At 38.3% G+C, this 15,627-nt stretch overlaps 2 protein-coding genes across 2 annotated transcripts in view; both read right to left on the bottom strand.

Annotated features, from left to right (window-relative positions):
- Positions 1-70: 70 nt before the first annotated feature.
- LOC131459694 (chemokine-like factor) lies at positions 71-5,214 on the bottom strand. Its single transcript, XM_058629751.1, has 5 exons — positions 5,122-5,214; positions 3,860-4,036; positions 2,556-2,711; positions 2,353-2,448; positions 71-1,095 (listed from the first exon to the last, which is right to left on the bottom strand). Exons 2-5 carry the CDS (start codon positions 3,941-3,943, stop codon positions 985-987), a joined length of 447 nt encoding a protein of 148 aa, XP_058485734.1. The 5' UTR covers positions 3,944-4,036; positions 5,122-5,214; the 3' UTR covers positions 71-984.
- Positions 5,215-6,213: 999 nt separating this feature from the next.
- The window catches only part of galns (galactosamine (N-acetyl)-6-sulfatase), a 31,224-nt gene continuing 21,810 nt past the window's right edge, over positions 6,214-15,627 (bottom strand). The window contains exons 13-14 of the mRNA XM_058629747.1: positions 9,777-9,894; positions 6,214-7,416 (exon numbers count right to left, since the gene is read on the bottom strand). Coding sequence (XP_058485730.1) covers positions 7,330-7,416; positions 9,777-9,894 — 205 coding nt within the window. The 3' untranslated portion in view covers positions 6,214-7,329. The remainder of the gene's footprint in view (positions 7,417-9,776; positions 9,895-15,627) is intronic.

Raw genomic sequence — 15,627 nt, 5'->3', positions numbered from 1 at the left:
TTCAGTGCCATGAACCATCTGCAGGTGACCCCTCCACTGGAAAGCAGCAAAAAAAAGACAGAGGTCCACCACCAAAGCAGACTGTTTTAATCTTAATCTGACAGACATGTAAATTACTGTATCTGGATCCTGCAGCCACGGAGCCACAGCTCCCTGGACTATCACATCAACAAATGTAGAGTTTTAATATATCTGTTGTTTACTTATAATCATTAAAAGGGAATCTATAAAACATTATTCATATTAGTCAGAGAGACTTTTTTTTTTAAGTGGAGCAAGAAAGAGAGTGTCTTTTCTGTGGCTAATGCTAAAATAAACTCAAGTCACATTCTCTTCCCACAGCCAGTGAAACATTGCTTTCACACTAAATGCATTAAATGTCATGATTTATTAAAATGGATGTGAAAAACACTATGTATTACAGATGCTGACACAACATAAAAAACATTAGAAATAGGATGAGGGGAAATCATATGCGTCTAAAATAACTATATTGAAATACAAATACAAAAGCAGAAGATACGTGATGAAAGTGAAAGTCTACTCTCGTTACCAAACATGCACAAGGCGACCGCTTCAGAATGAAGATGTTTGTGTACATCAGCGAGCGGCAGGTTAAAGTAGAACAGCTGCAGCGTTGTGGTCGACTGAGTCTATTTTCAGACACGTACGGCATGTTTTGGTGATGAGAGTTTTGTAAGTGAGGTTAACCATTGGCCCAAGTACGTGTTGATAATTCAGACTGAAAAAAAAGTGGCTTCTGTGTATAAACTTAGCACAAAAAGTAAGGAAATTTGTTGTTTCTTGGCTATAAATCTTACAATCATCCAATCCAATAAGATTTACTGCCGAGAAACATTGTTACAACAAAGAAATAATCCAGCAAACACACATTTTCTTACTTTTTGTGCTAAGTTTATATATAAATTCACATAAACTGTAGTCTTTATTCAGGGTCTGTGACGGGTTCATTCATTCATTCATTCATTCATTGCCCTGATTCAGTGTTGCATGTCTTGGATTGTTGAAAGTGATCTTGGTGAAGAGCAGATAGGTGTCGGCACAGAAGAGAACAACCGACAGAAGACCAACGATCTGTGACGAGAGAGAAAAATAAAAGCATTAGACCACATGGATGTAGATTAAAGGCTGACAACTGTGATAAAATCATTTGTGTGTTTGTGTACTTCTAATATATATCTTTATATATACTGTATATACCTGATGATGAAGTGGGATACTACAGGACACTTGACACGCGAGGATATCGGAGTCCGCGCAATGTGAGCGACGCATTTCGCTCAATTACTGGAAAAACGTACTGTTTATGATTCGAAATTTAAAAAATGACATCATGATGTTGCAAATAAAAAATATTTACGGTGATGTAACACATCATTTTAAAATAAAAGTCTCTGTTTTTAAGATATGAATATATATATATATATGTATATATACATATAATTTTTGATGCAAAACAAATCTTTAAATCGCAAAACTAGACAGAAAAATTAAATAGAATCAAAAAAATTAAAAAAAGAACACATAGACAATTGAAATTGAAGCTTATATATTATTAAATGTTAAAGTTATATTTTAATGTGATAAATGTAACCTAATGTATTATAATAATAATAATTATTATTATTATTATTATTATATATATAAATAAAAAAGAAATAAGTGTAAGGCCACAGGACATCGATCATAATCATCATAGAAGTAATAAGAACAATGACTATAATGATGATAATGATGATGAGTAAATGTGTACTGGTACTTTTGCATTCATAGTAACTGTATATTCATATGTACATGCCTATAATATTCATTTCTTTTAATTACTATTATATGTGGATTATATATAGCAGTGTTTACTCACTGCCATTGCCATTTATTATTATTATTATTATTATTATAACTATTATTATGATGATATATAGTGATACTTACTTTCACTCCTAATAACCAAATGACATTACAACATGTCCAGTAATTGTGGATATTTATGTCTTACATTGTCGGAGCCTGACTTCCTGTCAGGGGGGACAATAGGTCATTTTTCAGGGAGAAAATATTTGAATTTAAGAAATAGGACTCGAGTAACGTTTCAAATAAGGTGAAGGTTTAGGTTAAGGTTTATTTGAAGGTTGAGGTTAGAGGATGTTGGGGGAAGTGGTTGGGGGAAGTCTCCAGGAAGTGTGTGTGTGTGTGTGTGTGTGTGTGTGTACATGTAGTTATATCTTTGTTACAAGGGCTTTTTAAACCCACCTAGTTTTAGGGCCACTTAGTGGTGGTGGTTAAGGTCAGGGTAAGGGCAAAAGCACAATTAGACAAAGAAACCTGTCTCACCCCTCCAGCCAGTGTGCCTGTAACGGTGTACGTGGTCAACGCCATCAGGCTCAGCACAGTCAGGTAAACTGCAGCGAAGACTGAGTTAAACATGTCCTGAAAAGAAGCGAAGAAGAAGAAGAAGAAACTAAACATGTGCACAGCTGCGTATTCTCTGCTCACGGGGACATTGAATATAAAAGGTTGGGCAATTATACACCCACCACGAAAGGCCAAAAGAAGAGCGTCAGCCTCTTGTTGAGTTTGAGCAGGTACAGCAGGTACAGCAACAACGTGACGAGAAACTCCAACACCGTCGCTGTGATGAGCCTTGGCTTGGAGGCGACGGTGAAACACACAAAGGCCACAAACAGAGACGTCTGCAGCCGAAACACGGACACAGAAACATTTATTTCAACAAAATCAGTCGAAAATATGAATTCTTACTCAATGTAGACCAGTGAATTGGGACAATTCTACTTATTTATCTACGTTGACTTACTATAAATGCTGCTAAGTTACTAAAACAGTATTTTAAGGACCATTTTCATGTGTAATATTTAGTTTATTTGTATTTTTATTTAGAAATATGTACACAAGATGCAGACGAGACAGACATCCAATAAAGTTGAGCAATTTTGTCTGTAAATCTTTGTTTATTAAATTATTTTTGTATTATCATTATTATTATTATTACGACAAAGGAATTGTGTATTTGAACCCAAAACTCACAGATATTTGTGTCAGACCCGGTGTAAATATATGTCTAAAAAAGGTTCGGGGAATGTACGTCGAAAATTGGATGTGGGAGTGGCCAATAAGTGCGCCGCCCCCTGTCCAAATTCCCCCTGAACACCACATGCGTAGAATGTCAGGGTGAAGAAAAAACAACATTATGACCATGATCCAAACCCAACAGGAAGTCCGCCATCTTGGGTTAATCGGCCATTTTTATAGTTAATTTTGTCAAAAAATTAAAGTTCTGTTTGTGTTGTTTGTTGTTGAATTGTTGCAGCTGAATATTTCTCACCTGACCCTTCAGTTAGTTTTAAAACTGCAAAGAAGTTTGAGTTGAGTTTGTTTGTATAAAAATAATTTACCCTAAAATTTCACACCCTTTAAATATGATATACTTTACACAGACAAACCCTTACTCAATCTAACACCTCCTGCATTTCAGCGTTACACACAAACACGTTGATTTGTGACGGCGTGACTTCGATTTGTAAGATTTACTTGTGTCCGTTGTTCACCATGTTGCACTTCAGAGTGAAAGAGGAACTGTGGACTGTGAGTTTTCACTCCTGGTTCCACATCACATTTTTGGATTTAAACAAGTAACAGATTCAGTTTCTTCTCTGAAATGTTCGAGTCAAGAGTTCGTCAAACAAACTACAGACGCTCCAGTGACTGAATTACACAGAAAACATGCGACTCCTCCGTTATTGCCTCATTTACTTCCATCCGTTCAGTCTTAAATCAAAGAGTAGAGGACGTGTGACGCTCACGATGATGTTCAGTATCTCACCATCTCTGCTGCTTTCAGCATGGCCCTCGTGGATTTGAGAAAAGCCGCGTCCATGATCGTTGATGTACCGGGATCGGTTGACATGGCGATGATGATGAGGAGGATGACGATGATGCAATGTGATCCTCTAAGCGACAGCTCACTCGCAGCTTCCTCAAACTGGCTGTTTCCTTAGAGCTGCACAGGAAGTGACTGTTTGTAAGAATAATGTCAAAACAGCCACCGCTGCTGCTGCTGCACAAATGAGACGTAAATAAACAAATAAATAAATAAATAAATATGTGTGCTCTGATTTTTTTAAGATGCAAGATCTGCTCTGTATCTTTTTTACTCCTTGATATACATAAATGAAACTATGCACGCTTATGTATGAACAACATACATCTATGCACAGTTCCATCCAATTCTCACTCAAACATCATAAATCTATGAACGCGTCATTCAAACTATGTATACCGAGATATTCTGACTTCTGAAATACAACACGTCTCCATCCATCCCATCTCTAGTGTCCAATTTTGCTTAATCCTCATATTGCATGTTTTTGGACTGTGGGAGGAAACATACACAAACGGGGAGAACATGCAAACTCCATGCAGAAAGACCCTTATTCTGACCAGGTCTTGAACCTGGGTCTTCTTGCTGCAAAGGCAAGACTGCTTACAAGATGTCCCATCTGACTAAATATAAGCTTCCTGCCAACTTGAGTCAGAAGTTTACACTCTTAAAAAAGCACAATCCCAATCTCAGGTCTAAATATCAGCATCAGGTTAAAGCTCCAGTGTGTAAGTTGTGTTGCTAATGTTGCAACCTTGCTGTATCCCACAAAATCGCTCATGACTCGAAGAACTGGGGTTAATTCCTTAACACAAAACGTAACCTTCCCTCCATCAGTCATGATGTAAGACGCATCAACACTGTGTCTCCACAGACACACAAAAAAGCCCAAAGCTATACCGAGAAACTCACTCAAAACAAACAAAACTAAACTACCTTGATATCAGTGGAAATTTCCTTGCCTTACTGTAATTGAGTAGGATTTTTGTGTACTTGTACTTTTTAAAGTCAATTACTTTTACTTTAGTGAATTTATTTCAGAACTCTTTCCACCTAAGCTTATCACATACCCTGGTATAATACAGTCGAACAGTATATCTGATTTTCCTCCAAGTTCCACCGGAGGAAGCTCACGCGCCACTGGTGGTACGTGAACCACAGTTTGAGAACAAGGAGTTCTAAGTGTGGAAAGGTGATTCAGGCACCTGGTAAGGATGCTGCTGCCGTGGTGCCTCAGGGACTTGGAAGGAGACCTCTGGGCAGATGGAGGACGAGCTGCTACCCCCGATACCCTGATCTTGGATAAGCGGTTGACGATGGATGGATGAATAAAGGAAGTCATTAATGCAGGTGATAAACAGTTACTTTAACCTCGTTCTTGCTGCTCCCCGCCTGCCTGCTTTGTTTTGTTGTCTACAATATTGTGTATTTATTGTTTATCAGTTGTTTGTTGGCTACTTGTACAAGAGATTTTAATCTCAAAAGGGAAAACATACTTCTTTTTTTGACACATTTTTTCTCCATAGTGTTTCTCGTTGAACTGAAATGGACGAAGTTAAATAAAGTTTGGCTTCATAATATGTAAAATAGGTGACATTTTTGTTGCTGCTATTTTTGTGACAAAAAACCCCAAACAGCGACACTTTACGGAAATAAGAAAAAGGAAACATATTTCTACACTTGTCTATTTCTGTTTTAAATCTAGTCATATTTGTTTATTTGCTCTGTAATTCATTGTGTATTTAACGTCTGGAGCATTTCTATCTTTCACTTTCACTCACTATTTTTCACTATTTTTATTTCACATCAGTAAGACGTTTGTCAAAGGTTGTCACCAAAAAAAAATATATGAGCAGCTACAAATAAAATCACAGAAGCCTTATGAAGCCGAAATGTGTTTAAAACTGATCACATCAGTGTGTTCACGTTTGTGGAGTCTGAAAATGGTAAATGGTTTGTATTTATATCTTATTATAGTGTTTCTCTAGTCCTGATGACCACTCAAACCTTCTTTACACAACTTTTGCCATTCACCCACACTACCATACAGTGTGCAGCACATTTTCTAAAAAATCTCTCGTAAAAACAGACCCAAAAAAAATTATCTCTCGTAAAAACAAACCCGAAAAAAATCTCTCGTAAAACAGACCTGAAAAATAAATCCCATAAAAACTGACCTCAGAAAAAAAATCTGGTAAAAAACAGAACCTTTTTAAAAATGATTTAAGGTAAATGCAATACGCTTCTATAAAAAACTGATGAGCCACAACATTTAAAGCAGTCACCTGTTTTATTGTTGTGGTAGCTGATCGATGAACGAGTGAGGTTCTCTTTCATCCGTCCACAAGTTTCTTTCTAAGTCAATGTTTTTTTGGACCTGTAAGCAAATTTCTTTTTTTTTTAATCCACTTTTTCATGCGTGTTTTATGAGTTAAACACATTGAATATAAGTCACAAATATTGACTTCTGATGTAAATTTTGATACAATTTAATAGAAAGCCGACAAACCAAATGTGTTTTTTAAGTATGCAAATACAAATGAAGCTGAATTAATCCCATAATCCAGCCCGATAATGATTGAAATAATATTTTACAAAAACAATTCCCTCACGTGCTCACGTTTTTGGATTGAGAGCACCGACCATTGTCGCAGGTTTCTTCCTGAACATTAAATTCACAGCTGTAAAAAGTTCCCTTGTTTCCCCCTGTATGCCCTCGTTTACATTATAACCATCTTAAAACAAGATTTTTTAAAACAAATCCCACATTAATCCATCACTATGTTAAAACTTATATATAGATTCTATAGGAATGTGCAGTATAGAGTGTCTTATATCACTTTTTTCAGCACAACCTAAGTATACTTATATACTGTAGTTTTTTTACTCAAATGTTTTAAAATCGGATTGAATTCTTTTGGTTTGGCTTACTATCTCATACAGAGTTGATTTTCTAAATTGTAAAAACATTTATTCTGACACTGTATACGTGAAGAGATATGTTATAATCAGAGCCTAAAAACCATAAAAAACATAAATAATAGGCCAATTTTTACGTCAAAAATTCCTGTCCAATATAGACAAAGGGGCAATTTACCACGAGAGTGAAATGAGAGAAAGCACTCGGAGAAAGAGAGAGAGAGCAAACCTCAAGTTTCCAACAGTATCAATACACTCAAACTGTAACTGTTACCCAGATTTCAATCAAATTACACGGTAACATAGACCTGTATCATACAGGTAATGTAACAAAAATGTCCAAAAACTCACTGTTAAAAGTCCAGATCACCACCAAAATCTGACAAACTCCATCCAAATCCATCCTTTACCTTTTGAGTTGACAAAACAACACCAAAACAACATAATCAGGGTGTCTGTATTTTTCTTTTTTAGAGTCTTTTTCCATGACGGTGTCAGTGTGGCCAGGAGCACTTCCAGCTCTCAGACTTGGGCACTTTGAGACACTTTCCTAACTTCTCACATCCGGCTGGAGCCCAGTTCTGCAACAGAGAAGCAGCCGCACGGTTACAGTAAGCACAGGAATTCCAACAAGGATATCTATTTAAAAAATACTTTTTGTCCGTAGAGAAACAGCACATTTTTATTGGAAGTGTCTTAGACCACAGATTCCTAAAAATCAGACGTCTGAGGCTCATAAAAACTCAGCAAAACTTGCACATTAGCATTGAATTAAACTCATAAAATTCTAATTGAAATATTTTTTCCCTTTTACCGATGAACCATTATTAACAACTCAATATTGATCAATATCTCATTACTGAGAAGCCTTATATTGAATTTACAAATATAAAAACATCATTAAGATGTGACACATATATTAGACATATTTTTTAATATAAATTAATTTTCATTTCCACCTTAAGATGAGGTTCACCTGTAATACCACCTACACCCACTAGTGGGCCTCGACACGCTGGGTAGGCGCCGCTTTAAGCCCTTATTTGGCTTTGTCTCCTGCCCTGTCCTTAATGTACGACTGATTTCCAAGTTGTTCCTTCTTATTCTTATTCTTTTTTCAAAAATAATAATAATAACATAATCTAAAATAAAGTAATTTATTAATTAACTGTTCGTTCACGTCTATTGAAGGAAAAAAATGGCATATTTAACAATATCTGTGCTTGTTTTACTATTGTAAAGCAATCACCCTCTTATTAGGTGGTGATATTATAAAGTTAACACTGTTCTGTACAATATACGGTCTCATAAATTTCAATATTGTATTTATGTAAATGCCAGTTTAGAGGGAAAAGTTGTTGTGAAAGTTGCCGCATTCACAACAATACTCATTGTTCATTACATTAATTGCACGTTAATTGCATTTTCCCCCTCTTCACAGTGTGTGTCAAGCGCAAACTGATTAGATTGGCATTTAATGTTCTGGACCCACGTTAACACAGAAGAAGACGTGGGTCGCGACAAACGGGAGATTCTTTTTTGGGTTTTCTATCTGCAGTTCACCTTTGAGCCACATGAGAGCGCTCTATCAACAGATGCTTAGCTCATAAAGAAGTCTCAGATGAAGAGAAAACTGTTTAACACATGTATATGTGTATACATGTCCAGCCCTTGGTGACATGTTGTACGGCCTTATTTTTTCGATTTTATAATGTAGTATTTATGGCCCACCTGTGACAGACAGCTACATGCACTCATCTCATATAATGTTATTTGACTCCAGATGTGGAAAGAAAGGCAATTTTTTCTTTTAGATTTGGTTACATTTCCATTTAAAAATGATAATTGTGTGAATAAAAATCAGATGTTAATAAAATAGTGCATTTGTATGTAAATGTTAGTGTTAAAAAAAGGGGGAAAAAGGACTGTTGACCCCCGGAAATATGGCCCTTGTTAAAAAAAGTTTGGACAATCTTAAGATTGAGCTCCTGAGACTGTGACGTGTCTCATGAGGGTTATTTATTAAAATTATAGTATTCAAACCCTTCTCTTAAAACTAATGAAAACTAACCAATTTTTAAAAACAAAAAGTGAGAACTAAATAAAAACTAAAACTAATGAAAAATCCGAAACTATTATATAACCTTGGTCTCCATGTATTAAAGAAAATGGGACTGATATTACAAGATTGCAAACAAACTAATCACGACTTTAAATCTACTTAAAGATGTGTTTCTGTGGTTCACCACAAGGGGGCAGTGCTGTGACACAAATAAATCCCGAGCAGTGACGCTCACAGGGAGTAAGGAGACAAAGCCACACAAAATAACCCAGTACAACAAGATCCATGAAATAATATGATTCACAGGATGAAGCAAGCTGGTGATAAATAATAAAAAAAATGTCAATATGTTGAAATGGAGCATCACAGGCTCAATGGAGACCTGAAACTATTTGTTTTTCTTCTCTTTTACACATTCACCTGAAAACACAGTGAGGACTGAGTCCATCACATTTATATAACGAGTAAAATATCCCACGTAATGAGGCCATCTCCATTTTCACATACTGCAATTATCGTTTTGTCTTTTTTAGGTTTGATCAATAATGCGGTTTTGAACAATTCAATGTCATTTTACAGCTGCAATTTTGGAAATCGCAGGAGGCACAGCAGTTGTTACAGCCAAAATGTGTGTCAAAATATCATTTCAGATTCATTATTGTCTCCATCTGTACAACTGTCAGTCTACAGACTGAAGAGAACACCTTTGTTTCTCAAAGATCTGCACAAATATCACAAAATGATCATTTTCAAATGAAAATTAGAGTAAAATAATTGCTATTAGACATTTATTCAAAACCATTCAGCCCTATTTTAGAGTTAACACATATACTGTATATATATACATGTGTGTGTGTGTTTATGGTCTGTAAATCTCACCATCACTGCCATGTCACACATGTTGAGCTGTGGAATACCAGGCACCAGCGTGTTCTTATGCTGCTCCACGACTGCAGAGATCCTGCTCAGCACGTCGCTGTACTCCTTAGACAAAACGCTGCAACACAGACAGACACACACTCAGTTTGATTATCTATTATCTGCCGTAATTAAACAAGAAAAAAAAAAAACACACACATTTGAGATTCAATTCACGATTGAGGAGACATCCTTAGATGTCCTGCTTTATCTGACCAAAGCCCAAAACCAATTACATCTTTATCTGACAGTGACAAAGAACAACAGCAAAATCTCACACTTAATAACTGACATTGAAACAAGCCTGAAAAGACCGATTCTCTTTTAAAAGGATCCATTTATTCCTCTGTCAGTCAGACACTCAACCGACTCACTCAATTCTTCAGAATTTTAGTAAACACCTGGATTAAACATTAGCAAGGTTCCCTTTGATGAATATACTGTTTTCAGGAAAAATATGCTTTAAATTTGTTTGTTTTTTTAAAATCTTGGTATTAATGAACATATAAGGTGCCTCACGGTGGTGTAGTGGTAAAAGACCGGGGTTTGCAAAGTGGTCTGTGTGTGGGTGTGTTTCTGGGGGGGGGGGGGAAGCATTCAATACAATTTTATTTGTATAGCTCCAAATGATAGCATACATGTTCTCAGGGCACTTTACAGAGTAAACAATATTATAGAGAGAAGAGAAACCTAACAGTTCACAAACTCAACCAGACTCAAAAATGTGCAGCATCTGCCTGGACAGGTTGGGTTGAAAGGAAAAGAGGGAGGCGAGGTAAAGACATGGCAACCTGTCCAAGGTGAACCCCTCATTTCATCATGTGTCAGCTGGGATTGGCTCCAGCGACCCGTGACCGCCATGTGGAGGTAAAAGTGGTAGATGAATGAATGTTGAGGCCACATTGAGGCTTTTATTTTTATTATCATTAGCAGTAGTATTATTGTCATTATTAATACGCTATAACTGAAGTTGAGATCAGTATAATTTTGTACTGTACTGTACTATAAACTTTTCCTTTCACCACAACCTGTCTAGGCAGATGTTGCACATTTTTTAACTGGTTCTGTCAGAGATTTCTTCCGGGTTAAAAGGGAGTTTTTGCTCATTGTGTGAACAGTTAGGTTTCTCTGCTCTCTATAACATTGTAAAGGTTTCTGCCTTACTATGTACACTGCCTTGAGATAATGTATGTTTGGTGCTATACAAATAAAACTGAATTGAATTGAACGGAATCCTCTCTGAAAGCTTACGAACACAGAGGGAACAGATTACTTTGTTGCTTGTCATAATTAAACTATTTATCGCAACACATGGAAATGAACTGGCTGCTGTTTAGATGCTCCCTGGTCTGGCCAAGCAGCCCGCTAAGCCCAAAAAAACAATGCAATGTAGGAAACCTCCGTACAAGTAATACAAAAAAAATTACAAAATTAAACGTTTAAATACATTACTAATAAACATATTTTTTCTTAAACAAAGTAGAAAACAATCAATTCAGTCCACAGTCCGCGTTAAGTTAGCGTCAAACTCAAAATGAGTTGGTCCATTGTGGGCTATTGTGAAAACGTGGCGCTAGAGCCGACCCAGGCTCATTCTGGGCTAATGAAAAACAACAATTTATACAATACCGGACCTTTAATGTTTAAGGCTACATGGCTGTAGCTTTTTAACCATTACAACAATAACAGACTGTCCAATCACTCGGTCACTCTTTGGTAAAGCGCACTCAGCAGCGTGAACTGCGTAACCTCCATCACATCCCCTGTCTCTCAATTACTGCTGTTGGACACCAGTGAGCACGAGCACCTCTGTGCATTATTATATTCAGTGTGTAAAACACAGGGGCCCTGAAGGCTTTCAAAGGAACGCTGCTCTCAATAGGACCTGTAGGGTTAATGGGCTGTGTGTCCATGCCCCTGTGTGTGTGTGTGTGTTGGGGGAGTAGGCGTCTGGTGGCGTGACACACAGATAGACAAATATCAGCAGTGCAATTACACCCTTGATACACTCTCTGGCAGCACCTGTGCCAGCCTTCCATCCTCCCTCCGCTGCAGAGTGGGCCCTCTGATTGGCCCCTTGGGAACATGTGCATGTGTGTGAGGTGAAGTGTCAATTAGAGTAATAACCCCAGGCTCTGTCCAGCTCACACCTACCCTCCCTCTTAGATCTCCCACAGGGCAGCAAGGCTTCCTCCATCAGCCAGCACCTGCTCCTTTTCCTCGATACTCTCACTCTTTACTTTCCCCCTGCAATTACCCCAATGCTACTGCACTGGCTGCAATTAAGATGTGTTTCAATCATGGTACGGTTGGGTTTGGTACAGTCCGGTGCGGTGTGGAATGGGAAAGCCCTGCGTCAGGCTAGTAGTTTGACTAAAAACAGTACCTTTACTTGGTAGGCGAGATGTGGGCTTTGCCCGAAGGCTGCGCAACTCGACAACGAACGACGACGATGAACGCGACACAACAGAGAATAAAGTTGCTGTTTTTTCTCCTTCTTAGTGGTAGAGTGCTATTTAAAAGTGCCTTGACTTCAAGGGATATTTACACCAATCACAAGAGAGTGATGTTTTTTTGCCGCCCAATCAGCTGATCGTCGTGGATGGAGCTGGTGGAGCTCCGAGTGCCAAAGAATGGAACTATTGGGGCTGATTCTAAAGGAAAAACTAACAAAAACCTTGTATTGCAAACTGAAATATTACACCCAGCAACTTCCAGGTTTGATAAGTAAAGCGTGGATAAGTAGGACAGATGTAGCACTTATCCACCGGGGGGCGACTCTGAGGTAAAAATAACTTTTTGATTCTGCTCATATCAAGAATCCAATTCTCTCCAATGACTTGTATAGCAACAAATCACAATGTACATTATCTCAAGGCACTTTCTATAGTAAGGCAGAGACTGTAACAATATTATAGAGAAAAGACAAGAGAACCCCAACAGTTCACATAACCTAAAGCAAGTTTCCATAGGGGCCATATATACATATATATACACATATATACATATATGTATCTGTATATATGTATGTATATATATATATATATACATACCTATATATGTATATGTATATATGTATGTATGTATATATATATATATATACATACATATATACACATATATACATATATATGTATGTATATATATATATAGATAGATAGATTACACCAAGCATACCTCATACATTTCAATTCATCTTCTACCACTTTATCCTCCACATGAGGGTCGCCTATCTCAGCTGACAAAGGGCAAAAGACCATCACAGGGTCTCCTTCAATACGTTTTTTTTTTACATCCTGACACGTTTCTTTTTACATCTTTTTACATTTTCATGTCAGTGAATTCCAGAAGTTTCAAAAAGAGATTTAACTTTACAAAAAAGGAGGACTATATGTCCATTTCTGTACGCAGTCTGTGATTATTCCATCTACAGTTAAAAAAAAAAAAGATTAAATTGCTTTCGCTATCTAAAATCTCAAATTCTGCTTTTGGCAAGTTTTTTCATTCCTCCCCTCATTTATCTGTGCCCGCTGCGATTCATTTTATGATAAGTGATGAAGCAACTTAATGGAAGTCAATTTATCAGACCACTGTAAGTACTACATTTATTCCGTACAGGTCTGCAAGCAAAGCATGCCACGTACGGAGAAACTTGCGGAAGACACAAAAGTTTTCCATTGTTTTGTGTTTGCGCTGAAAACCACAGAGTGCGGACCTCTAAATCAACAAACTAATAATATCATTTGTTTATGCCTTCTCTGCAAACACACACACAAAAAAAATAAAAAAAGCCCACCGTCAGCACACCTCATTATCATGATTATAACCCTTAGCTTACTGGTGTAGAGGCAAAATCTGGAATAATAAGCAGGCTGTATGCAAATTGAGTCTTTTGATTTATAATGTATGGCACCCAAGGGGGATGGGGGCATTTCTCAGGTGTGTCACCACTCTGATTACTGATTCATAACACTATTGCTGGAACACACACACACACACACACACACAGAGCAGCAGAAGGTGGGGGAATTGAGGAGACAATCAAATACATCTGTCCCGCCTCCCCCCCCCCACTCCCCTCCACCATCTTCTCCACCCCGGTGGAAATTGAGCACTTCACTGAGGACTATTGATTGGGGACACAGGAGCGCGGTGGCAGGCAGCATATGAGGCCAGACTGTGTGTGCGGCACTGCCTGCGGTGTCAGGGCCGGCGCTGCACTCCGTTTGCTCTGGGGACGCGAGCCGAGGTGGGCGGCTGGTGAGAACCGAGGATGTGTTAACCTCAAGGCCTTAGGTCACGGCGGCGGCGGAGGGCGAGGGTGGGAGGAGGAGAAGTGGTGAGTGCAAACCTGAGTGAGGTAGGTAGACGGAGAAACAGATGGACCACCAACACAACACAGGCCTCGTCGTCCTCTAAGGCTATAACTACATTACTCCATTTTCTTCTAAATGAGCATAAATCCTGCTCTGGACTCTGCTGCATGCTTTACCCCAGTGATTCTGAGCCACAACTCAGCTGAGACCTGGTTTTATGACTCACTGACTGACTGTCATGGCTGTTTTTAACGGGTCTGACTGTACACATGTGTCCGATGTCACTGTGTTTGTATGATCTACTCACACTGCTGTGACATGAAATCCTATTTTAACTGTCAGGAAAATCATAGGGTGAACAGAGTGGCTGCAATGTATAATACATTAATGAATGAGCCCTGATTAGTGTAAAAAAAAAAAGAAAGAAAAAAGAAAGAAATTATGAAACCAGCAGCGGATTAGCAGACATCAGCTGAGGAGGCGGTCTCTAATCCGTCCTGAGGACAGATTGCAGCTCATTAATGTGGCCACATGTGTCCTAAGAGCTCCTCCGAATGCGGTTTCTGTGACCAGATCTGAGGACGCATTCACAAGGGACTGGGAGTGTTCACACCTGAACTTAACACAATCTGCACATGATCGGATCACTCAAGACAGATATTAACACCAAATCTTAAAGGAAAGGAGCCTATACTTGGAGTTTCACCTCGTTTCATAACATAAATCCCTGCTCTGACTTTTCACCATTGTTGTTTCTCAGAGAGAACCAGCTTCCTGTTACACCATGTAACAGGAAGTTACACCTGTTACACCATATCCATGCACAGTGAACCTGAATGGACGCAATATACATTTTTGAGTGTTATAAGTATGTAAATTGTCATCTCGTGGGGCAGTCACTTTAGGGTTTTATTCAAAATTCGATGTTATGGGTTGAAAAGGTCAAGACTGAGCTGTCATGACCTTTTGTAGTACCCCTTAGGATCTGGCAGAGGGCGCTCAAAAGGCTTCCTCCCATATCATACGATGGCAACAGCACAAGTAGGAAGTGTACAAACTGAGAGACTTTGGCTGAGGCAACCACAGCAGCGACAGCACCTTGGAGATGCAAACCTACATGAGGTAGACCCATGTCGTGTTCTCATTCGTGGGTGACCACACTCTTTTTATTTACAACACAGGACACTCTATCCCTGATCGTCATAGCAACTCACTTATTTTAAACAGAGGTGGCAAACACAAGCCATGGAGCCAAGTCCATGCTGGTCGGCTTCTGTTTTTCATTTCTCATTCTTACTCTCGCGGTCAGACAGTCGTTTCCTCTTTCCTCGCTTCCTCCGACATCGATTTTTCTGTTCTCTGTTCTCAGTTTCCTGTTTCTGGCCAGACCCGAGACTTTGTGAGACCTCCTGATTCTGAGGACGAAGGCTTGGTGACCCTGATCTTACATTATTATTATTATTATTATTATTATAATGATAATAATAATAGTAGTA

This window comes from Solea solea, chromosome 5 (assembly GCF_958295425.1).
Source record: "Solea solea chromosome 5, fSolSol10.1, whole genome shotgun sequence".
Taxonomy (NCBI): domain Eukaryota; kingdom Metazoa; phylum Chordata; class Actinopteri; order Pleuronectiformes; family Soleidae; genus Solea; species Solea solea.
Note: the sequence above shows the minus strand (reverse complement) of the source record. Positions and strands in the feature narration are given on the sequence as shown.